Source organism: Odontesthes bonariensis, chromosome 3, assembly GCF_027942865.1.
Source record: "Odontesthes bonariensis isolate fOdoBon6 chromosome 3, fOdoBon6.hap1, whole genome shotgun sequence".
NCBI lineage: Eukaryota > Metazoa > Chordata > Actinopteri > Atheriniformes > Atherinopsidae > Odontesthes > Odontesthes bonariensis.
Genome location: NC_134508.1, coordinates 23,951,951 through 23,979,047, shown reverse-complemented (window position 1 = coordinate 23,979,047; position 27,097 = coordinate 23,951,951). Strand labels below are relative to the sequence as shown.

General features: G+C 41.6%; 2 protein-coding genes across 7 annotated transcripts; both read right to left on the bottom strand.

Moving 5' to 3' along the window:
* Positions 1 to 901: 901 nt before the first annotated feature.
* Positions 902 to 13,659, bottom strand: patz1 (POZ/BTB and AT hook containing zinc finger 1). Of its 3 annotated transcripts, XM_075461170.1 has the most exons (6): positions 12,215 to 13,659; positions 11,138 to 11,201; positions 10,858 to 11,029; positions 7,864 to 8,022; positions 4,063 to 4,275; positions 902 to 3,640 (listed from the first exon to the last, which is right to left on the bottom strand). In XM_075461170.1, exons 1-6 carry the CDS (start codon positions 13,459 to 13,461, stop codon positions 3,162 to 3,164), a joined length of 2,334 nt encoding a protein of 777 aa, XP_075317285.1. In that variant the 5' UTR covers positions 13,462 to 13,659; the 3' UTR covers positions 902 to 3,161. The 3 variants fall into 3 exon arrangements, with proteins under 3 accessions (XP_075317285.1, XP_075317283.1, XP_075317284.1); XM_075461168.1 differs by lacking the exons at positions 4,063 to 4,275; positions 7,864 to 8,022 and having other exon boundaries at positions 12,215 to 13,658; XM_075461169.1 differs by lacking the exons at positions 902 to 3,640; positions 4,063 to 4,275; positions 7,864 to 8,022 and adding an exon at positions 9,109 to 9,664.
* Positions 13,660 to 14,602: 943 nt separating this feature from the next.
* On the bottom strand, positions 14,603 to 26,934 carry eif4enif1 (eukaryotic translation initiation factor 4E nuclear import factor 1). Of its 4 annotated transcripts, none has more exons than XM_075461164.1 (19): positions 26,590 to 26,934; positions 25,786 to 25,930; positions 25,631 to 25,704; positions 24,449 to 24,576; positions 22,058 to 22,332; positions 21,390 to 21,588; positions 21,101 to 21,261; positions 20,236 to 20,374; positions 19,795 to 19,971; positions 19,152 to 19,423; positions 18,472 to 18,546; positions 17,993 to 18,173; positions 17,777 to 17,856; positions 17,014 to 17,150; positions 16,693 to 16,768; positions 16,467 to 16,584; positions 16,009 to 16,347; positions 15,755 to 15,925; positions 14,603 to 15,559 (listed from the first exon to the last, which is right to left on the bottom strand). In XM_075461164.1, the coding sequence occupies exons 2-19, from the start codon at positions 25,882 to 25,884 to the stop codon at positions 15,372 to 15,374; spliced, it is 2,889 nt and encodes a 962-aa protein (XP_075317279.1). In that variant the 5' UTR covers positions 25,885 to 25,930; positions 26,590 to 26,934; the 3' UTR covers positions 14,603 to 15,371. The 4 variants fall into 4 exon arrangements, with proteins under 4 accessions (XP_075317279.1, XP_075317281.1, XP_075317280.1 ...); XM_075461166.1 differs by having other exon boundaries at positions 15,755 to 15,886; XM_075461165.1 differs by having other exon boundaries at positions 18,472 to 18,543.
* Positions 26,935 to 27,097: the final 163 nt, after the last annotated feature.

Genomic DNA, 27,097 nt, shown 5'->3' with positions numbered 1-27,097 from the left:
CTTCCCAGTGAAAACTGAAACAAAGGTTCTTACAGCATTTTCCACGTGTCTTCAAACAGTAATTATCATCAAATGATAAAAAAAAAAAAACAAACAAAAAAAAAAAAACACCTTATAACCTTTAAAAAGAGTAAATACTAGTGCAGAGTGGATCAAAACGGGGGTGGGGGAACTTGGTCAAAGACGAGGGTTGAGCAGCTGGCAGTGTGAGCGCTACCACAGCAGAGTGATAGTACAGTGAGCAGTTTAACTGTTACTGCCACCAACCAGTGATCGACATTCAGTCCCCAGCTCAGCTCGCATGGCAGAACATGCACTTTACACTTCAAACGGCCATAACTTAACGTCCCTCCAAACAACAGATGAGAAGAAACAAATATACAAAAACAAAAAAAAAAGCTTTCTATGTACAGGACCACCACTGACAAACACTGTTCATATTGGTTGGTTCATATATATATTTATATATATATTTATAAGGATGTGTGTGCGTGTGTGTGTGTGTGTGTATATATATATGGAAGGTATATACACTTGATACAATCACAATATAAAGATAAATAATATAGGAATGTACTGAATTTAACAGACTAAATTACTCACAAATAATTAAACAGAAAGTAAGAAAAACAGACACGCAAAAACACTTGGAGCCATCACCACGCACACACGCACACACACGCAGAGAAAGCCCCTTCACTTTTGGACTGAGCCTGATTTGCATCATGATACATGTTTTACAACACGAAAAAAAAATCCACCCCCGCTAATCTTTGAGGAGTGCTTTGACGTGTGAGCTCTAGGAGAGTTCAATATGACATCGGATCGTTATGTCATATCGGGTACCTTGGAGTTGTACAACAATGACGAGGCGAAGCTCTCCGCTTAAACCCCCCCCCCCCCCCCAAAAAAAACCTTCATTGTCTTTTTATTTAGTTCCATTATTTACAGGAGAAAGAGGAGACTGGAGTCACTGTGAAAAGGGTAACTCAAACTGGAACCGCATTAGATTTGCGACTAATTTGATTGATCGATTATTGGGAGATTATTTAAAAAAAAAAATTGATAACACTTGATGATTCCAATCTCGTCTTCGAGTCAACTGCTTTTTATTTCTGATACGATACAGTATAGAGTGAATATTCAACTTTTGGACAACTAATAGGTCTAAACCACTAAGGAATCTGATTGGCTGTTTGATCACCATGAAATTAAGGGCAGTTAAAGCAATAATTAATATATCGCTGCATCCTTAAATGTAATTGAACACAATAACGTAATCTTTGCTTACAATTTCCTCGTTGCATTGTTTAAGGTATGAAAACAAATCAAGAATCACAAAAAAACTTAATCTATGCAGTCAAAGTAAAGCAATATCTTTCAGGTTTAATTTAAGGGGACGAGGATCATTTAAAGGGGAAATGTGGATGTCAGGCTCCCACTGTGTATCAATCAAAAAACAAACAAAAAAAACTCTTCAGTCGCGTTAGTCTTCATCACAGGAATGTTTTAGGATTAAAACATTTGCACTGTACGTTGCCCAAACGGGTAAACTTCCATCTTAACTGAGCGAGAACATTAGTGCAAAACGAGACACATGCCGACAACAAATAGCATGAGCAACTCAGGAAGGACAATACAAAAGCTGCGGGTGCTGAAGGCGAAGAAACCAATTCGAGTTTGAATGAAGCCTAGTTTTAAGACTGCAAAAGCTGTACTTGGCATTTTGTTTTGCGAGGCTGGCGGATCGAGGCGCGGATCCCTCTTCGAGCCGTCTTGCTGCAAAACAATCATAATCACATCTCCGTTCCTTTGAATCGGCGAAAGCAAATCACAAGATCTTTGTTTGACAATTAACAAGGACAAAACAGAAACAGCACGAAACAGAGAGCATGAATAAGTTAATAAAATAGAATCTACACGTCTCAAAATATACACTGAAAATATACCAGACCTCGGCCCTGGTTTCACGCACAGAACCGAATCAAGAAATAACCAACAAGACATGGGAACGGTCCCCACTTCTCGTTTCTCAGTTGGTACATCCACAGTACTTTTGTCTCTTCGTCCCTCCTAACTGGAGGAGGTGAGGGGATACAAAGAGAGAAGGTGGAGGCTGTGAACAGCTTGTAACCAAAATGAGGCAACCTGACTTTTCATGTCATTTCAAACGGATGTTTAAATATGAAGTGTTACACAGATGCATCATAAGTTCACATCATTTTGTTGTAGCCTGCCGGTGCATTTGGAGATTCCTCAGATGAGCATCAACAACGAATGTGCACGTCACATGTCATCACAACACCTGAGCAAAAGATACAACTGTGCATCTTGGCTCACATCTAGAATCTAATCCCAAACCAAAAAAAAAGGGGATAGGGGCTCTTCAAAAAGTGCTCATCAACTGTAGGAAGCGGTCGTCTAAGTTTGCCGACGGGTACCTGTGCTAGGCAGGGGACAGCAGCGAATAAATGTGCCATGAGCCTGTTAGGAATGTTTCCTCTTCAACAACTAAGAGATTCCAAGAAGACCTGCTATCAAAACTGAAGCCAATTTAAATCCCAGCGCATAAGGAAAGAAAATATAGAAATATTCCTTAAAAGAAAGAGAATTGATATAAATATAGAATTTAGCCTTCCTGCTGCTCTGAGGTAAATACATCTGCTTACAGGGAATATAAAGGAATCACTGTGGTGGCCAAAGATGAACCAAGTTCTCCAGAACAGTTTTGGGCGGCGAGACGGCAACTATTCGCCCTAACAACGCAGTAAATAAATGACCCAATGCTTCGCAGCTGAGAAGCTCGATAAGTACAAGTCAGAGGAAAAGCTAGGCAAAATGTCAACAGATTCATATCAGCTGAAGGAAATAAAACCTCTGTGTCGTTTCTTTCTGAAGAGAAATTTAAAACACCAAACACATCCTTTCCATTACGTTGAAAAAGTAGAAAAAGTAGGAATTATATGGCAGTTTTTGACAAAAATATAGGATACACATTAAGCAACGTGAGAAACACAAAAAAGTAGTCTTGAGGCAAAGTTATTTCCAAACACAGCATCGTCTGTGAGCAACCCGGCTTTGTCCTAAGAAGTACAGGCTTAACTTCGACTTGTAAAGCCTCTAAAAAAAAAAAAGACAGACAAAGAAAAAAACAACAACACTCACTTCCCTCCGAAGTCAATTCCACTTTGACCTGCCTCTGCGTCCACTAGTGAAGAGGCAAAAGCAGACTGGACTATCTGAAAACCGAAGGACTCGAGAAGGGACATGTTTTGTTGTGGGGAGAAGGGAGAAGTCAGGGAGGGAGTCATTTCACTTAAACCAGAGGCTGAGACCCCATGGGCCCTCTGGGCTTTGTGAACTCTGTGCTGGTGCTTGTTGAGGTAGGACTTGGTGCGGAAGGCCTGACCACAGATCACGCAAATAAACTTCTTCTCGGGCTCTGCCTTGGCTTTAGAGCCCTCTGGAGATGCCAACGTCTCGGCAGAAGCTCCGTTGCAGGCTAAGGATGGCATGTCAAGCTCCTGTTCGTCAGATTTGTGTGGAGATTTGAGCTCGTCACCGTTTGACAATTCCCTGAACGAAGTATCCGATTCCTCCGACTCCAGGTGAGGACATTTTCCAGCATTTTCTTGCCCGTCTGAGGTGAAGATCATCGATAGAAAAGGAGAGGGTGAGATAAGAGCAGAGGGAAAAGCAGAAATGGGAGACAAGAGAGGCATGAATTAGGAGAAATGGGTATATAATGCAGGCTTTGTCAAGTATAGCTGTAATCCTGAAGCTGGGTGGTATCTGCAAAAACAAGTTTAAAACTGCTGGGGTTAAGGTTGAGGGAACAAAGCACAAATACAACCAACTATGTCAAATCATTTACGGCAGCAATAAATAAATCAGGTTCAAAAAGAAAAGGCTTCTTCAGAAAATGTGGCTACAGCATTTTTAACCAATCATACAGCTCAGTCCATTTGCCCAGTTTCCACTAAGATTTCTGCTGTGCTCATCCAAGCAGTAAGCCATGCTAGCTCCATGCCCCCACCAACCCTCCTGCTGGACTGTACTGACCTGCGACAGGCCCAAGGGCGGGGAAGCCAGGAGCTCCGCCAGAGCGACACTCCCAGAAATATGGAGCCCCACCTGGCTTCCCCATGAGCAGCTCAGGCTGCAAGCAGAGGACTGAATGGCCAGGCTGGGGAAGAACTGGGTGTCCCGACATACCGTGACAGCGACCCTCTGCCTCAGACGAGGTGAGAAGCAGCTGGCGACTGGCGCACAGGTCTACACAACACCCAGCCAGGGAGAAAGGAAGGGGGGAGGGGACAGACATAACAGGCCGGTGGAAACCATATGGACACAGTTACCTTCATTTCAACACTAGCATCTGGAATGCTGTTTGTAAACACAGTGCATTAGATGGGTGTAGTATGAATGAGTCCATGCAGAGCGAGTCGAATCATTAAAGCTGTCAGCGATGAATGAATCAAGTATTTTTTTCCCCCTCCTTCAGCAACTTCCAAACCCTGAACAACTTACCTAGAATCAAACAGTTGTTGCTGCAATTCAAACATTAGATGTTTGCAGAACAAAAAACATAAATAAATCAGATTTGATAAATCCTTTGGCTAACAGGCTACTATAATATGATAAAAAAAACATATGGAAGCACCATTCTCTCTCAGAGTAAACTGATTTGTTACAACGGAATTAAAACAATACCAATGATCACATTTAATAACAAAGAAAGCACTCCGCTACTGCCAATTCAGACGAACTGACATGGCTAAATAATAAGAGCCATCATCAATACATTAGTTACCATTGTTCATTCTGTTTAAGCGTGTGTGATCCAACACGTCTCACAAATGGCATGACAGGAAATGGGGACTTGAGTGACAACTGCAGCAAACACAGTGACGGCACACATTTGTGTCCAAGGCCATTTCTGAAGGTGAATCATCCATTTTCAGCCCTTTCTGATGAATATTATTTCATTTCTGGTTCACTGACATCCGCATCTGACTTTCAAAGATATCCACATCATGCCAGCTCTAAAAAAAACACAAATCACTGAAGGGCAAGCAGCGTTTTCTTTGGGGAGGATTTCAAAGACTCACATTCTCCTCATCGTTTCAATCATCACCTTTACAGGAACCACTAGTGTTTACGGACTTTTGCTTGCGATGTGCAAATTCAAATCGCTGTCCTCGTACTGCAACACAACCAAGTGTTTTAAAGGAGACTTTTTAGGTCTAATAACTCACACAGTTTTGGTGGCGTTAAATAACACCAGGTCACTATTCATTTAACCAAAACTGAGCCGAAATGCAGAAGTGGTCTGTGAGACGCAAACTACACCCTCTCTACTGAGGGTAAGCAGCTGCGAGTTGCTGCTGATCAAATGCACTCAACTCGTTTCGGCTGTTTTCTGGGCCTGGAGCATTCAGGTGCGTGTTCACACGGTGCCAAGGAGGAAAGACATCAGCCACGATCTCAGAAAAGTAGCTTTCGCTGCCCACCAGTCTGAGAAGGTTTAACAAAGTCACCTTTTTAGAGTCCATCGTTCTACAGCGAGGAAGATGGCTCACAGGTAGAAAATATTCAAGACGGTCGCCAATCTTCACAGGAGTGGACGACCCAGCAAGTTCATCTCCAAGTCAGTGTAACGCTCGGAGAAAGCGTTAAAAACACCAGAGCTACAGCTCAGGCTCCGCAGGTTAGCATGTGGGGGATTGTGACAGTGTAGACAAGTAGATATAAAATGGTTTGCTTGGAAGGGAAAAAAAAAAAAAATAAATAAATATTGATTCTGCATTTTGGCTTAGTTTTTGTTTGATAAATACTCAAAGGTGCATTAAATGGTGTGTTGATCTTCATCTGAAGATGTGTTTACCAAATTTTAAGACCTGGCGAGGACCACACAGTTATTTATGTTCCGATGAAACCTTTTTTCATTTCACCATGAACCAAACTGGAAAATGTGTCAAACACAGCCTGCAACATGACACAAAATAGACTCAACTCATCATCTGAAACTGTGGAATAACTAGGGACCAAACGTGAGAAGCCATGCACTGACTTTTAATTTGTGACGTTCCCATATGCTGATAAGATGGCAACCGATAATCAGTTTTTAAATACTTAATTATGCCAAGTTCGTTGCTCCCTGAATAAGAGAGATGAATCTCTAATCTGCAAAGTTTCACCAGTTATCCAAAGGAAAAAAAAAATAAATGCATCCGTTACTCTTTTACAAGTTGTATCATAAACACGTTTTCACCTTTAAAAGCAATAAGAAGTTCCGCTTCTTAAAGACTTAAAAGACACCACTCCAACTCCTAATAAACAAGTATCTTACCCATTAATATCTTGCCCCAGTGTAGTTCTTTTTAATTCTGACTTTGCACCCAGTTTGTTAAAAGGAAAAATAAAACAAATAGGAGAAGCCTTTTAGGAATAGCAATCTGCATATTTGTTGATTTTATTTGGTCAAAAATCTAAAGGCCAAACAAATGCCATCTTACAATCTTTATCAACTGACCACAGATCAGGATAAAATAGTTTCTGTGCCATCTCTTGATGTAACCGGTGATTATAGTACAACACATCGGCTATCAGTCAGTAACAAATGCACATCAGTGATGGAAAGCATTTTCTTCCATGTATTTTATTCTAAACCAGTGGAGGATGGGGCTCACAGTAAGCCGTCTCTGTGCTACTGTTTGGACCACAGAAATTCAATGAATTCAGGGCAAATGGAGCACACATTAGGACGATCATGCAACAATGTGCGTAACTGAATGACTGCCGATGAACCAGCCAAGCAGGAACAGACACCGTTAACCGTGCGGCCATAGCCATGCTGGACAAACACACATACAGGCAAATGTGAGTCAGCACACTAGATTTCGCATCATCAGCAAAAAAGACTTGTCATCGGAGAAGCCGACACATCTTCTGCATCCCCAATTACTGCATTGCATACCCAATGCTTTGTTCCATGGCTAATGAAGAGCTAAATATCCTCTTCAGACATTAATGCGCTCATTTGTTGGCAACCAGTCTTGTCAAACTACAATTATTTCCACTGAAGTTTCAGTCCAGGTTAATGTACTCAAATAAATGACTTGAATTTTCCTTTGGTCTTGAGAAACAGGTGATTTGCTTTGAGTGACTTCAGTTTCCTGCAGTGATTTCTAGCATCCTGACCTGTAGGCCCAAGTCCTCAGCATGTTGGTGTGTCCCAACACATTTCCAACTCTCGATGGGACCCTTTACCTGATAAAAGCTGACGGACTTCATAATCACTAGCCATTTGAGCCACCGACGCAACGTTTGCATGCTTCTTTCTTTCAAGCTCGAGGCAGGCCATTTTTAAAGACACGGAACACATTTGTACAATGCGGGTGAATGTAAGGCCAGAGCCAATCATTTCCGATGACAGCCGAAAGGTTTAAATATCTCAAATAGCATTTATTCAACATCGAGTGTCTTTAGAGTTTCACAAATGAAGCTTTTAGTGCACACCAGCAATTCTGCCACGCTTTCCAGAAAACCCCCAGGTTTTAGAGGGGCGTTTTGGTCTTAGAACCATTTTTTAAACGGTGCTTTAAGATTTAATGGGTTAGTCTGAAGCTCTTTTTTCAGTCACCCTTCGACATAAACTATGAAAGTGACCTCGTAGGAATGCGCAATTCTTTGCAAATGACGTTGCAACGGTAAATGTTTGAGCAAAAAGCATGGAAGCAGGAACAGATGTGCGCGTGTGTTAAAATATACACAGATGTGGCAGCATGTTTCTCCAAAAACCAGCAGAGCAAATGACAGCCAGAAATATGGAAGTTTGGAATGGGGCGGGCGGCTGCTTGCCTTCCACTGAGCACTGGCGTCCCATGTGGTAAGGAGTGCCGTTGTGCATCTGCAGTTCCCCCCGTGTCTCAGGGAAGGTGTGAACTGTGGAGGAGGGGGGCAAAGGAGAGCCATGGTGTGTCTTTATATGCACCTTAAGGTAGGACGCAGTGGAGAAACCTGAGACCAGAAGAACAAAGAACAAGGCAGTTGCTTGACACACTCAAAGCCTTGGGGTAAGAGAGGGGCATCCTGAAACAAAGGTGCTGTTTACACATACCCGGGTATTTTGATAAACGAAGACCTTTCCCTTCGTTTGTGCCTTTCGTTTATACACAAACGGAGTTTTTTCCTCCGAAAACGAAGCTAAAAAAAAACTGCGGCAAAAGTGGAGATTTTTTAAAAACTCTGTTTAGCGTTTGTGTATAAACTGGTTGAAAGAGACAAAAACTGAGTTTTGGGAATGGAATGAGGAGTTGTCGTCATAGTACAGAGCCCCGCCCCTATCCGCCATGTTGGCAGGATGCTAGCGTGAAAACGCCATTCTCTCCGTCCATTGTTTAACTGGCAAGCATGGAGGTACTAGCAGCATTTCTGTTGTTGAGAGCTATACTCGCTTGTGTGATTTTGAAAATTACAGTCATACAATGTATTGAACAACAAAGACATTTTTCACGGCTTTAGCAGTTTTATAGTCCAGCGCAACGTTTAAAAGTAGCTCAGTCTCGCTATCAGTCCACACACATGAGCCTGGCGCCATATTTTCTTCTTGAAAAGGATCCGGAAGTTCTTCCTGTCAGCGGTTCTCTATTAGGCTTCTGATTAGCTTGTGTGGAATTCTCATTGTTCTAACACTGCCACCGTCAGGCTTGGCGTAATTTAACAGCTCTTGATAGCGTTTTTATGCTGATCAATGTAGACGTGTTTTTTTTTTTTTTAAAACGGGGCTGTGTGCACCTAGTTTTTTTTGCAAACGAAGGTTAGAAAATATGCGTTTATCAAAATACCAGGGTATGTGTAAACAGCACCAAACACTCGCTACCGGGTGTTGATCCGATTTCATGACTGGTCGGGTCTCGAAGAACTCTGGCCACATCAAGGGGATTTAAAAGTGGTTGAATTGTACCTTTAAAACTGCACGTCAACAGTGAAGAGCAACATAATGTGTGTGAGGCTAAAGAACCGAACAATCTGTGAGTTGTACTGCAACAAGACATTCTTGTAACACAGCTCAGACTACTTTGTAAAAAAAAAAAAAAAGCACACATTAAAAAAAAAAAGAAGAAAAGTAAACCAATCTTATTGGGCGTCCTTGTGAAAGTAAGCACCTTCTGAAGAACAAAACAAAGTCATTTCAAAACCTTGTCCCAGGGAAAGACCTCAGCTGTGAGCACGTTTGACCAAAGAATGGGACCAAATCTTTGCTCACTGAAGGTAATGTAGACAGGGGAGCTCCTCAAAAGGAACACTGAAGTGACTCAACAACCCGGCGGCAGTTTGAAGATAAATCAAGGAGTGAATCCTCCCTCTCTAATTGCCTCGATAATCCCTGGTCATCACCGTCAGTCCATGTTCACGTTTTCATTTCAGCTATTAAGGTGAGCCCAAGAACTGTGCTTCTCGCAACTAATACAGGCGATGTTTTGCTGTTGCTACCTACCTGGCCCAAAAATATATTTTTAACACCATAAGATGGCTTTAAAGATATTTTTTATTTTATACTCATCTTTTGTGAGTGTCAAACACTCTTCCACAGTTAAAGCGACTGCATTCAGTCACCCGCACACTGCTCACTCTTCTGTGAATGCTTCAGAGAGCCACACTGCGTGGGAGAGACATTTGCGATTTTGTGAGGTTGGACACTAGAGGTGCGGTAAATTATAATAAGTCTACAGAGTCATGGTAAGCATTTCATATCAGCGTGTCCATCCCAAAGTGCGCGCGTAAAAAAAAGTGGATGAAAATATCCCTTTTCTACATGGTGAGAGTTACTGAACAGCCAGTGTTTGTGAGGCTTTAATTATGCCTCCATCTCAGTGGATTTGTTATCGACTTGATGAATAATGTGATTTTTTTTCTCATATGAGAACGTCCCCACAGCCATTGTTGTTTGTCTGCAGCACTGCACAGAATTAGTGCGTCTCGTAGCATGTCGTCTTGTCGCAAAAGTGTATATCGAGCCAGCAAACACGGCGCATTTTGTCAAAAGTTGATTTGTGGTCAGACAGAGGCGCTTTTTGCTAATTTTTCTTCAATGAAAGCATAGAGAAGGAAATACTGAACAATGCGAATAACGCAACCTGTCAGATTGCACTGAATGGCCGATCATAAGCCAGATGCTGCGGTTCGTTAATACGAGTGCAGCGGTTCATACCTTTGCCGTGTTGAATATACGCTCACGTAACTCTTTCCAACCTATTCAGACTGCTGTCAAAAAAATGCTCAAGAAAACCACCAAACTCGAAATTCACACACGACACATACAGCTGGCACCAGATTAATGGAGAGCAGCGTGTGTGTGAAAGGGCTTTAAATCACACCGATTACTAACTATTTTTGTCCACTAAAATTCCAACAGGAAGCCGACTCATTCAGTAACAGGGATCTCCGACACGTGCAGTCACCACTGGTTCAGCCAGACCATGAATCTCACCTTGTGAGTATTCTTTGTGGGCCAAAAGAAAAAAAAAGTAAAAAACGGTAAAAGCGTTGAAAAAAAAAAAAAAAAAAAAAGCTATTGAACGAATTGGAAACATCCCATAGACGTCATTTTTGGTACCAGACAGAAAGTGTTTTGGATCGGTTCACATTGCAGTTTAGGAATATTGCAAAAATTTTAAAATAAGAGCTAATGGTCGTATCCCGACCATAACTCTAGACTCTTATGTTTTTCAGGCGCACAGAACAGACAAATGCCTGCTTTTAATTCCCCATCGAGTATTACAGGATATATGTCAGAAGGGACTCTGAGAAGTTGGTGACTGTGGGAAATGCCCAAGTGCTTTAAGGAATTACCTTTATTGCAAATGCCACAGTAGTTGTGAGTTCCTTCGCTGTGTTTCTTTAGGTGGTCCGTCATGTAGGCAGCTCGCAAAAATTTACCGCAAACCTTGCAGGGAATTTTGTCCTCGTGGCATGCAAGATGTGACCGGAGGCGATCTCTTGTAGCAAAAGAGGCGTTACAAATCTGAGAAATACAGAAATCGACAACAGTTATTCTCAGATTTCACATATTGGACCATGGTAAAAAAAAGTTTTGTTCTCCCCGAGGCAGATATCATCCTGACAATGTTACCTGGCACTTGTGGGGTCTCTCTGTTGTATGTACTTGTTTGATATGTCCATTCAGGTGGTCTGGTCTGGAAGGGAAAGGGGCAAAAATATGAAAAACAGTATGAAACAGTCATGACACAGCTTGCTTATCAGATCGCTGACTGCATAGATTTTTTCTTGTTTATTTACAGAACAACACTCAATGACAGAGCACATGTCAGTCCAAAGACTGTTTGGCCTTGCTTGTGCAACACTACATGTACGTTTCCGCTTTCATTATCAATAAGTAATTTATTGTTCACACATTTCATGGTGAGTGTGGAATGAAGTCCAAACACATCTCCATATTAAAAGTTTAACTACATTTACTCAGTTATTGTGTGGGCTTAGCACTAAGAGCCATATATGTATATATATATATGAATGCCTCAGTGTCAATAATCAAATATACTGCAGTCATATAAAACAATGCATCAGTTAGATGGAGTAAACCATTCTTTGTGCACTAATACTTTATATTTTGCTGTCAATATCAATGTCATTTTACTGAATTAAGATTTTACATCCAGGATGTGTCCAAGAATGCATGTGTTACTTATATAAATTAACACTGAAACTGTTATATTGTGAGCAAGTAAGGACTACAAAAACGGACCCTGAAACCAAAGCAGAAAAATAAAAGCATGTCTTTTTTTTTAATTCTTTTTTTTGTAAAATGACCCATGATTAAACAAAAACAGGTCAATGAGAACTCCAGAGCCATGTAAAACTGCATCATTTACCACGTCTTAAAAACCTCCACACCAGTAGGTGGCGACAATGCGTTCAAAACAAGACCAGAGAGCACAGAGTCTGTTCTGCTGGTTTGTATGGATGAGAGCAAACTACACTGGTGACAAGTAACAAGTGTTACTGTTGGTGGAAACAAGGAGTCAGGTGAAATGTCATTGCGGTCTTCCTGAAAATCACTGAAAATTTAGAAACACCCCACCTCCCCCCTCCCACCTCTATCCTTTGTCTTAAAATACCATTTTCCTTGACAGCTTGCTTGACCCAACCAAACACTGCACACCGACAACGGACTTACAGTCCAACTCACCTTGAAAAACCTTTACCACAGCTTTGGCACACATAGGGTTTTCCCACCGAACCGTCATGGGACCGCACGTGGTACGACATCCTGTCCTTGCGTTTGAACCGCAGCCCGCACACGGGGCACGCGTACGGCTTCTCTCCGGAATGGGAGAGCTTGTGTCGGTTCAGGTGGTACACGTCACGAAAAACTTTCCCGCAAATGTCACAACCGACATGCCGCCTGGTTCTCTCCCGTTTGCGTCCGTTATCCATCGACAGCCCTCCGGGTAACTGCAGGCCGTTTTCCAACAGAGCGGGCTGAGACAGTAAAGACAAGCCGCCCGGTGTGGACAGGCTGTCACTGAGGCTGTGTACGCCTCCGGTGGAGGCTCCGTGCTGCGCTTCGTGGTTCTTCAAACGCGAAGCCTCGGTGAAAGCTTTGCCGCAGGTCCCGCAAGGAAATAGCGCGTTGTCTCTCTGATTGCTGTGATTAAAGTGGACAGCCTCCACTACTCCGCCAGCTTTCTTTGGTCTCCCCCGTCCCCTCTTCGACCCAGGGGAGCCAGCGTCGTGACTAAACGGGCTCCCTGTTATTTCCGTTGATGGGGAAACGGAGAGTCCTTCGACAGGCTCCAATATTGGCACCGACGACTCGCCGCATTCCTCCAATAACACGGCAGATGTTTCCTCACTCCCGTCCACATGCATTTGGGGATTGTTAGCAAAGCCTTGACCATTCAGCAGCATACCAGTTCCGTTTACCAGATCCTGCTGAGCCGCCGGGAAACCCAGCTCCGTGGCCCCCGTGGCCTGGAAGAGGCTGGCTTCTCCTCCTCGGGAGGTCGGGACGAGGATTTGTATGTTGGACTGCTTGATAACCTCCTGACATATCTCGATGACTGACCGCATCAGCAGAAACTTGGCGGCTGTCATCAACTCCGGGAAGCACTCCAGTCGAACCACGATTCTGGAGGTGTAAGCGAAGTCCAAGATGTCTTTAAAAACTTTCGGACTGATTGTGTGCATCTCCAGCTCCTTGGCGTCGCCGTCGCCCTCCGTTTGACGGCTGAACACCGACTCGAAATATTCACTGCATGCGGCTAACACCGCTTTGTGAGCAGGGAAGCTCTCCTCGCCGACGCGTAAGATCACATCGCAGAACCTGCCTCCATCTTCCCTCTGAACGTTGAGGTTGTGTAGCATCTCCGCACTGTGCTTGCTCACCTGGTAGGTGTACGAAGAAGTCCAAGACGGCTCCGCTACTTTCTCCATGCCGAATTCATCAAATTACAATGGTTGTTAGCGACAACGGTCGGAGAAATGACAGATTACGCGTAACGATGTCGATCAACTGAGGCCAGCTAGCTACAAAACCCCAAACCAGCCGCCCCTCCCGTCGTTTTAGCATCTACCGTTAAGCGTTAGCAGTAGCAGAAACAGCAGGGGAAAAATGGCAGCCCCCCAGCTTCCTGTGAACTTTGACCCCCCCATTTCTTGAGGTGGGGGTCGCTGTTGTTGTGGTAAAAATGCTTCTTTTATTTGACAGTAAATGTAGATGGTGTTTTACTGTTCTCTGCCTCTCGCGGCGGTCACGTCGGAGCGTAGCAGCAGCACCGCGGGGGTCTCTGATGTCTTTACTGGCTAAATGTTGTCTCTTCCTGCCTGTGGATGTAGAAAGCCCCTCCCCCAACAACCGAAAAAAACCCAAAACAGCTTTTTTTTTTTCTTCCTGTAAGCGCAGTATGTAATCTCAATCAGGTCGCCTGTAAAACACCGTGGTACAAGTCACTTCAGGTAAGGTCAAGTAACACCACAAAAGAACGAAAGACAATTAAAATGTATGCGGAAAAAAAAAAATATATAAACCGGAGGGGGGGGGGGGATCCACCTTCAGAATTTCTGAAAATAGTTTAAATGGTCGATTTAGAGTAGGATTGGTTTCGAGTACAATGTTTAATACAATATTTTATAAATCAGGATCTATTACACAATCCTCAATTGAAAAGACACTAGGCGTGGACACCATTTCTCAGAATACCTGATCAGTAGTCAAACTAAATTTGATCTACTGCACTGGATATTAAAGGGTTTCTCCTTTAAGTCATATTATCAGAGTATATCATCGTTAATTGTGACCTAATTAATAGCTTCAAGTTATTAAAACAAAGTTTTTATAGTATTTAACCAACTGTACAATATGATCCAACGCACTTAAGATAAAGTCTGCTATTTGAAGCTTGTAATTAAGCTTAAGTGGCACAATGCTTCATCTTCAATACTGGGAGTGTAGTTAGTGGTGCTGTGTTGCATTTTTCATTGTGTCAGGCATAGAAAAACAGTCCAGTGCATATTCACTCGTGTTATAATTAAGCCAGCAATTAAAAAAAAAAAAAAAACACCGTTACAAACCATGTTGTAGTCAAGATTTTATTTATTATTTCTATTTGTGCTTTTTTTATAACTTAATAGCACACAAACTGAATCCCAGCCACCCTCAAAAATGACAGTGTGAGCAGTGATGCCCCCCTAGGAGAAAATACAGTTTAAGAGGAGAGGGACAAAACAAAAAACAAAAAAAAAAAATCCACAAAGGCACAACCAGCTTGCTGCATCCCTTATGCTTAACCTTCCAGAGAAAAGGGCATCTAGCCATCCCACAAAGGAAAGGTGGTGTATACTAATGTAACTATGTGGCCCTCTCTCAGTAAGGGTTGGGGAGGGGGGATTTACAGTTTGAGATAAAGGAATGCTACCAGCTATTCGTGACTTTGTCTCTCAAGTTCAACTGCAGGACTTTCACCTTCCAAAGAAAACAGAAGAAAAAAAAAACAACAAAAAAAAAAAAAAAACACACCATAGTTATATACAAGGAGAATAAGATTATTTCCCACAATCTGTACAATTGGGCCTATACATTATTTACGGTCTAATACAAAAAGAACAAAAATAAATTCACACAACGGGCAAAACAGATCTCCGTCACTTGCCTCTTCAAAAGCAGTGACTTTATGGTTGAAGACAAAGCTTGGCAGGGTTACAATGTCCTGTTCTGCACGTCGCCTTTCAAATTAAAGTTCACATTTTCATGGTAACCAGTAGGGGAAAGATAGGCAGAGGGGGGGGGAAGAAAAAAAAAAAAAAAAAAAAAAAAAAAAGCACTTTCCAGCACAGCCTTTATTTTCTCATGGCCGAAACTCCAATTCATCTACACTGATGACTTTGGCCGGCATGGAGGGCAGAGGCTGCTCTAGCACATCAGTTCCAAACCACTTAGCAAGGCCCAAGGGGGGGCTGCCCCCGTGGCGCTGAGAACCATTTGTCCGGTGGGGGCCTTGGCTCTGTGACTGAGTGCTTGAGACGTTGGGATGTACTGCGAGAGAAGAAAACACATTTTAATGCAAAAGCTAACCTTCAACAGTTTGCAAACTAAAAGCAACAAAATACTACAGTAATAGAATTCTACATGGGCAAAAACAGGTGCATGTGCAACTATGTGCTACACTTTGGTGGGGACACAAAGCTACGACCACCCCAACATGATCACATAAGTAACATTTTTACTCACTTGGTCTCTGCTGCTGAAGTTGCTGCTGCATAACTGCCAACTGCATCTGAGTATTGGCTCGAGGAGGTAGAAGAGGATGTCCTTGTGCACTTAGGGAGTACAGTGGTTGTCCAAGCAGGGCAGGGGGCAGGCCTTGAAGTTGTGCAAGATCAACATGTGGTGGAAATATACCTTGTGAGTACAATTAAAAACAGCCATGAGAAATATCAAAACCGGAGCCTTAATCAAACCTCTATGACAAATAAAATGCCAACCTGCTTGCACAAGTGCAGGTCCGAGCTGCTGAGGCTGGATCCCCTGTGCCAGCATTCGTTGAAGCACATTAGGGTGAAGCTGAGGGGGTGGGCGCACCATGGGTACATGGGCGGGTACATGGGCGGGTACATGGGACAGCAGCGGCACCGGGTATATGGGACGAGGGAAAGACGAAGATGGTCCTGGAGGTACCATGGCGGATGTACGGTGTCCAGTGGAGCCAGGCCTGAGACGTTCTTGCTCTTTGCTTTGCAAGGTGTGCGAGCTGGCTTTCACCCCCCCCGACTGGGCAACATTTCCATCCAACGCTTCCAGGAACAGATTCGGAGAGCTGCTGCCTGTAATAACATGACCCAGATCTCAGCGTCACAGTGCCATTTTACATACATTAAGTTTTATATCAAGTGATCATAGCACATCTTCCTACAGTATTTTTACTCTCAGTTATACTCTGTACCATCTTGTGCTGCTGCCTCCTCCTTAGTCTCTGAACGACTTGATGGGTCATCTTTGCCCTTCTCTTTTGTTGCATACATTTTGCGTATCACAGATGTTGGAGTAAACGATGGGGACAGCTGTTATAGAACAAAATAAATCAGTACTAGCAGGGCCACAAAAATAAAAGATTTTCCAGGATGCCTCCAAGAAAGAAAAATGGTCTGTATAATAAGGTTTTTGCTCACCATGCTGGTGACAGCATTTCCAGGGGAGTTTCTCCCAGCAGGCGGAGGTCCTGGGGAACGATTAATACGCTGTGGTCTGTTGATCACACACACACACACACTCAGCTAAACGGATAGCAAATGTCAACCAAATCTTCTCATCTCGCTTGGTGCATACATTCAGTAGACCGTTTGCAAATATTTTCCACACTCAACAGGAAAACAAACCATTTTGAGCAATTCTGCAATCATTCAAACTACAAAAAAAACCTACCAAAAAGTTACTCATCCCAGTTGTGACCATCACCTTAAGACAAGATTACACAAGACAAGTGTACAAACCTATTACGAAAAGCCCTGTCCTGTGGGTGCTTGTTGTAGCCTGATTGGAATGAATGCTGCCCATGTAAAGCGAGGTCCTGATGGAAAGCCAGTGCTTCCAGGTCAGCCTGATTTATGGGCATAGAGAGCGCCCTCATCTGGACAAACAATACACGGATGATACAAAATTAAAATGTTTTATGTTTTTTTTTTCCCCTTAAGAAAAACTCCAAACAGTATAGTAACAAAATAAGCCACACACAAAGTATCATTTGGCAACAGCATTTAGCATCAATCCGGTATCTGAACTGTTCTACTGAAAAGTATTCTCCATCAAGGGTTGTAATTTAAAGAATTCTTTCACCAGACTTGGAAAAAAAGCAAAATAGCTATTCACAAGAGCCCAATGCAACAGTGTATAATCTCTTGAATTGTACAAATATAGCCCTTCATCCAAGTCAAGTGTGTAGACATTTCATTTAAAAAAAAAAAAAAAAAAAAAAAAAAAAAAAAAAGTGCAGTGTGTAGGATGTGTTATCTAGAGTCATCTAACAGCTGAATACCCCTGATCTCAACCTCCCCTCCCTCATTTGCAGGACAAACACAGGTTGCAAAAAAAAAAAAAAAAAAAAAGCCCCATTGTTGAGCCAATCATTCATTTGCCATTTTCCATGTTACTGCAATAGCATAAAGAGGTACAAAGTGATGAAAACATGGCTGCAAATATGTACATGTTTTGCCAAATAGATCCCCCTAAATTTGACATGATGGGCTTCTCAGTCACCTGTTGCTGTGCAGGGCTCAGAGACCTGTGCACGTCAGCAAACTGTTCTGGCAGCATGTGCTGAGGACCAACAGGATATCCTTAAGAGAGGAAGAAGAACTCATTAACAAGCCAATTTTCCATCTACCACAACGAAAATGTAAATTTCATGCAAGAGCATTTAATGAGAAAACTTCCTGTATTCACTTTAATTTGGATACGTTTCATTCAACTTACCTGCAGAAGGAGCCAACCTGCCACTGAAGTAGTCGGGTGAGGGTGCCCTTTGTGGGAAGAGAGGGGGTGATGGGCCCTTGTGTAGTAAACTATGAAGAGGGGCAGCATTCACTGGAGCCTCAGAGGTGCCCAGTAGACTGCCTAAAGGTGTGGGGGAGTGCCTACGACCACCCAAGAGCTCCTAAAACAAGATGAGAAACACTGTCAAATAACTCAATTTTCATTTTATGACAGAACTTTGATAAAAACATTAAACTAGCATAGCATAAAAGGTTTGTTTACCAACAGAAAAAACTACTTTAATGGCATCATCAAGCTACACTCCAATACATCAATAACATTTCCAAGTCCTCATGTTTAATCTTTGCAGTGTTCTTGTCTAATAATGCAATGTTTATAAATTAAAGCATAGCTGGGATAATAGATCTGTGTTTGGGATACACTTCATATTCACCCCTGAGTGTAGTCAGCATACACACCTGGAAAATGTTTTTCTGCTGCTGAGCAGACAAGCGAGCGTCAGACACTGTCACGCCTTGATCCGATGGTTGCTGCTATGTGTAGGGGGAATAGAATAAAAAGTACAGGTGCAATGCAGCTTTAAACTGTTAACTCATAAATAGTCAAATTTCATCTCAGTAAAAATTTTCTGCAATGTGTTATGAGAGAGAAGCATCAATAACCACCACCAGATCTACAATTTTTACTTTAAAGATAAACTGAAACCTGCAACACCGTAAACCCACCAAGAGGGGTACATACATGTCCAAGTTAGTGTCCCTCATGCAAGTTATGCCATTAGATTTATATATAAACAGATATCTCCCAATGATCCTTCATCCAGTGACCATTTACATGGTCCTCTCCATTTCTGAATTGATCCGTTTTAACCTCCCCTTTACAAACTTGCACAAAGGACTGTTTTCAGACATTAAACATGCATTCAGAAATAAATGCAACACAAACTCTGGGGTAATTGTGTAAATTTATGCCCACCATCTTTTAGTTCACTCAAATTTTCACAGAATTGTTCATTTTTTTACTTTATTAAAAAGTATGGATGTAGCATCACGGGGCCCCATTTCACTCATTGCACTGCAGCATACAAAGTGTTGTCCAGTGCACACCTGGGAAACTGGAAGGAGACAGAAATACTTACATTGTTTGAGTTGGGTTTGGGGTGAGTTGGCAGAGTTCCACTTAACTTCATGCTGCTGACCAATTTATTAAAGGCTGACATGTCTGCGTCACGTGAGCGTGGGCGGCTACTAGAACCACCGGTAAATGCCTCCTCCAAATGCTCGGCCATAAAGGGGGTGCCGTTTCCTCTCTGTGGAGGTGCCACTTTCCTCATATGTTGCTCAGAGCCCAGTTTCATTCCCTTCATTTCTCCTTCAACTTCCTCCAGAGAGAGCACCACCCCCGAGTTGGCTGGGAAAAGAGATAAATATCAACTTTATTGCCCTGATCAAAATAGAGGGGCTCAAGATTGTTAAGCCTACAGACTCATTGATCAGTTGTTCTGTACCCAGTGGCTGCATAGACCCCTCTACACAGAACTGCACAACTCCCATGTGGTTTAGTCATTTGTAAAAAGAAGAAATCAGTCAAGATGACCAAATATCTGCTCTCTAGAGTGTAAGAAATGAGGGAAAAAAATGAATGATGGCATTAAAGCAGCTATTCTAAGAACAGCTGGCAAATCAAATAAGCCAAAAGATGTGCAGGAAGTTATACAACTTTTAATAATTCAACGAGAGGCTTCAGATGCAACCAAAATGTTCTACATAAGGAGCACTCACCGCTTTGCCGTAGCCGAGCTTTGTTGAATGAGAGGTCGGGCAGATCGGGCTTCAGGTCTATTTTGGCCTTGTGTAGCAGAGCTAGAATATCCACTTTTTCCTTGCCCTCTGATGATTGAATAGGTGTGAAGAAAGGGGCAGGGCCTTGTCTGGGAGATGTGTAGCGTGGCTCAAGTCCTTCAGAAAAGCAAGACGCACCAAAATTTAGGACAATTTAAGCATCTTTAGATGCTTAAACAGAAATCAAGAACTGCAGTTATATTGCAATGAGAATAACTTAATATAGCAGCAATTAAATTAGCAAGATTTTCATGGGAGAAAAAGTACAAAACTTAAAGCTTTTTTTGCATACATACACCCCCCGTTAAAAAAAGATAATATGGAAGATTAAAAGTTCCAGAGCAAACTGGGGTTTGCGCCATGAAAAGAATCAGGACATACCTGCAAGATTTTCCAGCTCCTCGTGAGGAGTGGACCTTAAACTGCTAGACTGGCTACCTGATGGGCTCAGGTTACTGGAAAACCACTGACTGAAGCGGCTAGCTGATACAGGGCCCTCTCCCAAAACATCCTCTATCATCTGAAAGACAGAAAAGAGGCTTGTGAGATAGACCAGGAAACAAAAACCTGCAGACTGAAGGGTGCAAGAACAAAAGGTGGCACTTACGTTTAGAGCGCTTTCCATCGATTTAGCACAAAACGTGCTAGAAGATTGCGGGCATTATCAGTGAATGCACTGCTGTTAAGCATTGTATTGATTTATCACCACAAATGACATGTTTAGACCCTGGTTCACTTTGCTGTCCAACTAGTAACAGGGCGCAACACGGGTATGATGGGCATAAATTTGGATTGTAAAAACCTTTCCAACCTCTTCTCAACCCCCATGCAAGAGCCCATAGAACAGAGCATTGAGAAAGTGCACCATTTAAGTGAGGGTGCTCACCACTTAAAGTCAAAGGTCAGAAATAACAAGCCAGTTAGGCAGAACTTGTGCTGACAAAAAAACAAAATAAATAATGTATATTTTAGTTTTATAATTAAAAAGTAAAAAAACAAACAAAAAAAAAAAAACCACTGATATGAGCAGAATATGTAATCAAATTAAAAACAGCTGAATGAAAGGATTCCTTAAAAGGTCTGCAAAGTCTGGCTTGGGACCCGAGAACGTATGAAAACCTCGACAGATAACAATACTGTATAAAGGGAAAGTAATCAGGGTGATGAATGACACCCCTAAAGTGGTTTTAACACCTTTAACCCCATTAGAAAAAGAGAAGGGGGGGGGGGGGGTGTGTGTACTTACAGAGGCCAGTCCTGGCATAGTCTTCTCTAGATTGAAAAACTCATTGAAGTCAAAGTCTCCAGTTGACTGCTCTGGAAGAACATCAGGATGGGGAACTTCCTGATCAGCTGTAGATTGCAAACCCACTTTCTCCTCAGGTAACCCACCGTTACATTCCACTGCTGCAAAGAATACACAAGAAAATAAGAGCACAACTTTAATGTTCGAGTCAAAAACAGGTTTTTTTTTTCTTTAAAGAAATATTGCATTCATAAGATTCTAAACAATGGAAATCACAGCTTTGACATGCCTTCTTTAACAGACTCCGTCCGCTTCCTTGAGCGCTTGGATCTTCGTTTATCATCCTCAAGGATTTTGTCGTCAAATCCAATGAGCTCAATTGTCTCAGATTGGCTGGTAGGGCCCCCTGAGAACCACTCTGGCTCCTCCTCTGCGTACGAGTCGTTCCGTCTCCTTTCACTGAACACACGCTTGTCACCAAAATCTCTCTGAGAAAAAAAAATAAATAATAATAATTTCACAAAAAGTGTTGCTGCAGCTAGCTCTCTCTCTATATATATATATATATATATATATATATAAAAAAAGAAAAGTTTTGCACGTGCCAACACTTGCATTAAATGAATGGGACAATTATTCAAGAAAACTCAATAGAGCACCTTCATAAAAACGGGACAGGAAGTAACAACTTCAGTTTTAATAAGCTGCTGGATGTAAACACTAGTGTAAACACACAAATCCAATTTTCTGGAGAACATTTAATAACCTCTGGAAACAATCCAATTTTCACAGTTTGATCTGTGAAACAAACTCAAAGATATAAGGGAATGCAAGTTTTAATAATTCTTAGAAGTTCGAATTCAGAAGTTCAAGTAACATTAGAGGAATAGAGATAAAGACACTACATATCTCCATTAGATACGCAACATAGATGCACTGAAAGCCAAGAACACCAACCCTGAATCTTTTCTCTTTGAAGTCTCTCTCACGTTCCCTCTCTTTCTCTGCACGGGCTTCTCTCTCAAAGGCACGAACGGTAATTATGCGTCCACTGCCGATTCTACGAGTCCCTCCTGGACGGAGACTCTCATTTTCCTTATTTTCCAAGGGGCTGACCGGGCGACGGGTGTGGGGTGCAGGTACAGCATTGCCTTGACATCCACCTCCAAAGCTACGTCGCTGTGGGCTCAGTATGACATCTAAATCGTCCTCCTTTAACCGCTCACGGGGGTCTGAATAAAATCAGAACGAAGGGATGGTTTCACATGTTTCAAATAACCAGAATATAATAATAATAATAATAATCACAAGGTCTTCATCTTCCATAAGACAAAAAGATGACTTAACTTTCCTAAATCTCTGCAACATATCCAACAATGATCAGCAACACAAAGGAAGCTCATGTCAGGCCCAAAAACAATGACAAACATAATGTCTACAGCACCATAGACATTTACAAAGGTGTACTTTAAACACAATTAAGTACCTCGTTTCAAATTTCACTTCTTCAGTGGTGAAGATTCACAATTAGACCTTCAAACTTTTAGTTTTAAGATAGTGATGGAATATTCAAATCCAATAATAGTTTCAGGTGCGTTTACAATGTAAAATGACTGGGAAGGTTAGTTTGCATGAGCAACTCACAACCGGTGAATCTGTTTTCACGTTGTTCTGGCAGGTCTTGAAAAGGAAATAGCCATGGCTTGCAAAACCATGTAGCGACAGTTAACACTCATCGCCTCTTTGAAAAAGTATGCAGAACAACCAATATTCAGGAGAAAAAAAAAAAAAAGAAAAAAAAAGTGTGGAACAGCCAGTAAGAACATGAATGTTGTAAACGCAGCTAACTTTCCAAAAGCATTTATAGTTAATGAGCAAGTGTGCACATGCAGGAGTCCCTGCTTCATAAGCTTCTCTGCATTAGGCTTTCCAGTCAGTCAATAATATTAAGAATATGCTTGGATGCATTTCTTATTGAGATTAGCACCAAAAATAAAAACATGCAAGTAAAACTGCAGTTTCCACACTGTATGTTTGCATCAAGATGCTTCACCTGAGAACACAGCTGCAGGAGGAAATCTGTGTCTATGCATGAACAGAAACTGTTCAAAGAGTTGAGACTAAATTCTCTGCAGCTTTCTGAAAATCTATACTATTTGTGCAGTTTATATGGCTACACACGCATGATTTTCCTGGAGAAAACCCTTATCCAACAGTCAATTTCCCATTTTGACCAAAAAAGTATCATCTGATTTTACATGTGGTTTGAAAAAAAAACGAACTAGGGTTTACCAGCCCTACTGTAGTGGACCCAATATGGATTAACCAAGATCTGCATCAACATATTGTGCCAGAGACCTTTCTCTCCATGAGGAGTGCTAGGCCTTGGGATGCCACAGTAAATAATCTAATCTTGCTTGGCGAACACTGTTCTGGCCATCTTTGAACTTTTTTTTTTTTTCATTGCGTAAACTGGTTGATATCACTGCATGAAAGGTTGTGGTGATCTTTGCAGTTAGTGATAATCAAGCAAGGAAATGTCAGAATGTCCTTCATATACGCTTTAGTATGGATTGGACCGCATGTTTTAATGTAAGGTCTTAATTTGCCTGGGATTGTTTGCATCATGTCCCAATAATACACAAGTATCTTTATAGCAGGTGGGTGGATGGGTTTTTGTGCACAGAAGTCTAACAATAGACACTTTATTTTGATTTTAAAGTCATGCCAACTCTTCTCACAGAAGATGGCACGCGTGCCATGTGAGAACAATGGGGACGCCCCCACCGAGTACCTCAGCTTTCAGCCATTTAACAACAGTTGCCGAATATGTCTGCTCTCATCTTGTAGTCTTTTGGACCCAACGTTCGGACCTGAAGACTCTGCATTATCAAATATGAGAAGCGGCATCTGATCTGGCAAAGATTAAAATGATCAGCAGCCGCTTCTGGACTGAGCCAGCAAACAAAGTCTGGACCAGTTGGCATCTTACAGATATATTCCACATATTCCCAGAAATCCTAGTAATTCCTGGGGAAAGCCCTCTACCATTCACTTCGTGGACATCCACTGTAGTTTATCTTTTTTCTTTTAAGTGCTCTACTTCTTTTCAATTACAACCACTAGCAATGTATCCAATACCACTTCCTCCTGGTGACACCAAAGCAAAATATATTCTGATTCACATTTCTTTATTGTAGCTTTCCAAATTATTTCTTTACATTTGCTTCACTAGTGAATAGGAACCTGGACATTTTCACAGTCTGGCTTTAAATACATTTCTAACACAGAACCCACAAAAAAAAAACATAAATAAATAAAAATTCCAGATAGGCTGCAATTGGTTACCTGGGATTCTTCGTTTCAAAGGAACTCTATCATCCATGTAGTCCTTCTTAAAACCTTCCACTGGAGAGCTTCGCTCAGAAGTGGGGTACAGTGAGGCATGCCATTTCTCTGGGTCCCAGACACCATCACTGAATTTAAAAAAAGAAAATCAAAACCCAACAATGAATTTACAAATTAAAAATACAAGTTATTAATTCATCTATTCAACAAAATTAGGACTATGCTTGGTACTAAAACGAAATCAAAAACATTCCACCTCCGCTCACACCTGTCCGAAGAAAGAGAAAGAAGAGACTGAAGACAGGGTAAAGAAGTATGGCGGACGGGCTTTTAGCCTCAGTTTCAGGTGACGAGATTTGCATTCAAGCGACCATAGGCAGCCTATGATCACTGGTTCAACTAAATAAATGAGAAAATTGATTCCATACCAAAGACGTTGCTGCTACGTCATTTTGTAGTACTATCAAACACATCTGCAGATTGTAATAAAAGACAGCTAAACGCTGCGGTCCAGGCAACATTTCAGATACAGCTAAATTTGCCAAAAGGTAAAGATGGGTTTTTTTTTTAGCAGAAGTTACTGGACAAGGAAAAGGAGGGTTCTCACATGGCTCAAGTTACCGTGCACAAAACATGTCAAGTGTGATCTGCATATTAGAGTTTGAATAATGTGGGTTTTTTTTATCATTTCAAAGATAGTGTGGCAGATTGCCATTTTAAAAATATGAATATGATTCTCCCTTTTCTACTGATATAAGGCAAGGATCTATTCAGTAATAAACATCTGAAGGTAGACAAACATTTGTCCTAAAGCAGCCAGCAGGAGGCCGCATTCATGATCTGCATTTCATTCGGTTTACTAACAAGCCAATTCTGTAGACGAAACAGAATTTTGTTACAACTCAAAGTGGCCGGATATTCATGCGAGTGGTCAAATCAACATTTCAACATAAACATACAGTAAACTTATAGCACTCAATTCAAAGTCAGTGGGTACATCACGATAACAATACCAAACAAGTCAAAGTCAAACTTCTGCCAGCCAATGTTAAGTCAAAATGTTTTTGCCCTTTCAAGAGCCCAACAGCCCAAACAACATCTGATATGACAGTGTCCACCTATAACAACTGAAATAAGAAAATAAATAATTTAAAAAAAAAAAGGCTTAAATAACTGTCTTACCTGTCATATTTCTCTGAGAGACAGTCAGGCCGTTCATTGGAGACTGGTAATTCTTTTATCTCCATAAGTTCTTCCTGTAAATTAAATGGACAAGTTGTGTTGAGAATTCCTCTTTGTGGCTTCTATGTGAACCCTTAGTAAATGTTTCTCATCACCTTGGAGTATCTGTATGGAGCTATGGCCACTGGCTGTTGCTTGGCCTGCTCCACAGCTGCATCACCATCATTTTGCTGGTCACAGGCATCTTTCTCCATGACTGATTGCAAACAGAATAAACTGCTTCTCGACCGACAATGACTCCTGTTAGGAAAAACAGCTTTTATGCATAAAAGTGAGCACTACCCGTCACACAATAACAGCGGCGATAACAATAGAAACATGGAGTCTTTCGTGCTTCCCTGAAAAGTAAAAAAAAAAAAAAGAAACCAAAAAAACTTCTTGTGGTGCAAAGCCAAAATCGTGCGATACGTGGATTTGCTTTAAACACGGCTGAAAATCCAAAAAAATTCAAATTGATAACCTTCATAGGGACAGTACTGCAATGCCGCTCGCCAATTAGCGAGTTAATTGACAACAACTGGAGACGATTGGCACGAGAAGTGACATGTTAGTCACTACAATTACAAACTGTTGCCGATAATTAACTAATTGTCGACTGGTCTGGTTAATGAATAAAGCCATTTTGAAATGCATTTAAAAAAAAAAAAAAAAAAAAAACGATAATGAGAATAACTTCAGTGTAAACGAAACGTGAATTGAAAAGAAACCAATAGATGAATCATCCTTACATCGAATATCATGAAAATATCTGCTAACAACTAGTAGAATGGCAAGGGGTTAGCTAAATTGAAGTAGCGTCCTATCAACACTTAGCTCTACGCTCAATTAGAGGTAGAAAATGTTTACCAACGGGTAAATAACTACAACATTTAAAAGAAAAACACAAACGAGCAACTTACTCAGTTTAAATGATAGGTTGAATACTGGCAGCTCACGGTCGAGTAGCGGCACTTCACGTTAGTTAGCTAGCTAGCTAGCTAGCCTAGCACTGTTCGCTAGCTAGCTAACTAGCCAGGGAATGGGGATAATGCCCACCCAGCGAGTAACAAATCGTAAGCCGGTTGAGTTGTTGAAGTGATTTTAGTAAACACACACTATAGAGGGGTAACTTAATACAATAACACGGGTCCAAATAACAAATCAAGTCACACGTAACCTATGTAATCTCAAATTATTGTCTGCTCTTTCTCTGTTTTCTAAGTCGTAGCAGCAATTTTCCTACGATCACCGCTTTAAGAAGGTCCTGGGAGAGCTTACATTGTGTCTGTTGCGCCTTTGTAGAATTTAAATATTTTGAGTCAAGTGTGCTTCGGCGACAAACTATCTTATCATCTAAACAATTATATGGAAAAAAAAGTATTACTAATAGGATATACATCCCTTAACGTGTGACCAAAATCAAAGATT

What these genes read in the sequence shown, in the direction of transcription:
- eif4enif1 (XM_075461164.1), bottom strand. Translation starts at nt 25,884, where the DNA reads ATGGAGAAAGATGCCTGTGACCAGCAAAATGATGGTGATGCAGCTGTG. An exon ending in GGAGCTGGAAAATCTTGCAG is followed by an intron (nt 19,972 to 20,235) that starts GTATGTCCTGAT and finishes GCTTTTCTGAAG; the next exon opens with GACTTGAGCCACGCTACACA. An exon ending in CAGGTTGGCTCCTTCTGCAG is followed by an intron (nt 17,857 to 17,992) that starts GTAAGTTGAATG and finishes TCCTCTCTTAAG; the next exon opens with GATATCCTGTTGGTCCTCAG.
- patz1 (XM_075461170.1), bottom strand. Translation starts at nt 13,461, where the DNA reads ATGGAGAAAGTAGCGGAGCCGTCTTGGACTTCTTCGTACACCTACCAG. An exon ending in TGTGGTAAAGGTTTTTCAAG is followed by an intron (nt 11,202 to 12,214) that starts GTGAGTTGGACT and finishes TTTCCCTTCCAG; the next exon opens with ACCAGACCACCTGAATGGAC. An exon ending in CTGTGGCATTTGCAATAAAG is followed by an intron (nt 8,023 to 10,857) that starts GTAATTCCTTAA and finishes TTCTGGTCTCAG; the next exon opens with GTTTCTCCACTGCGTCCTAC.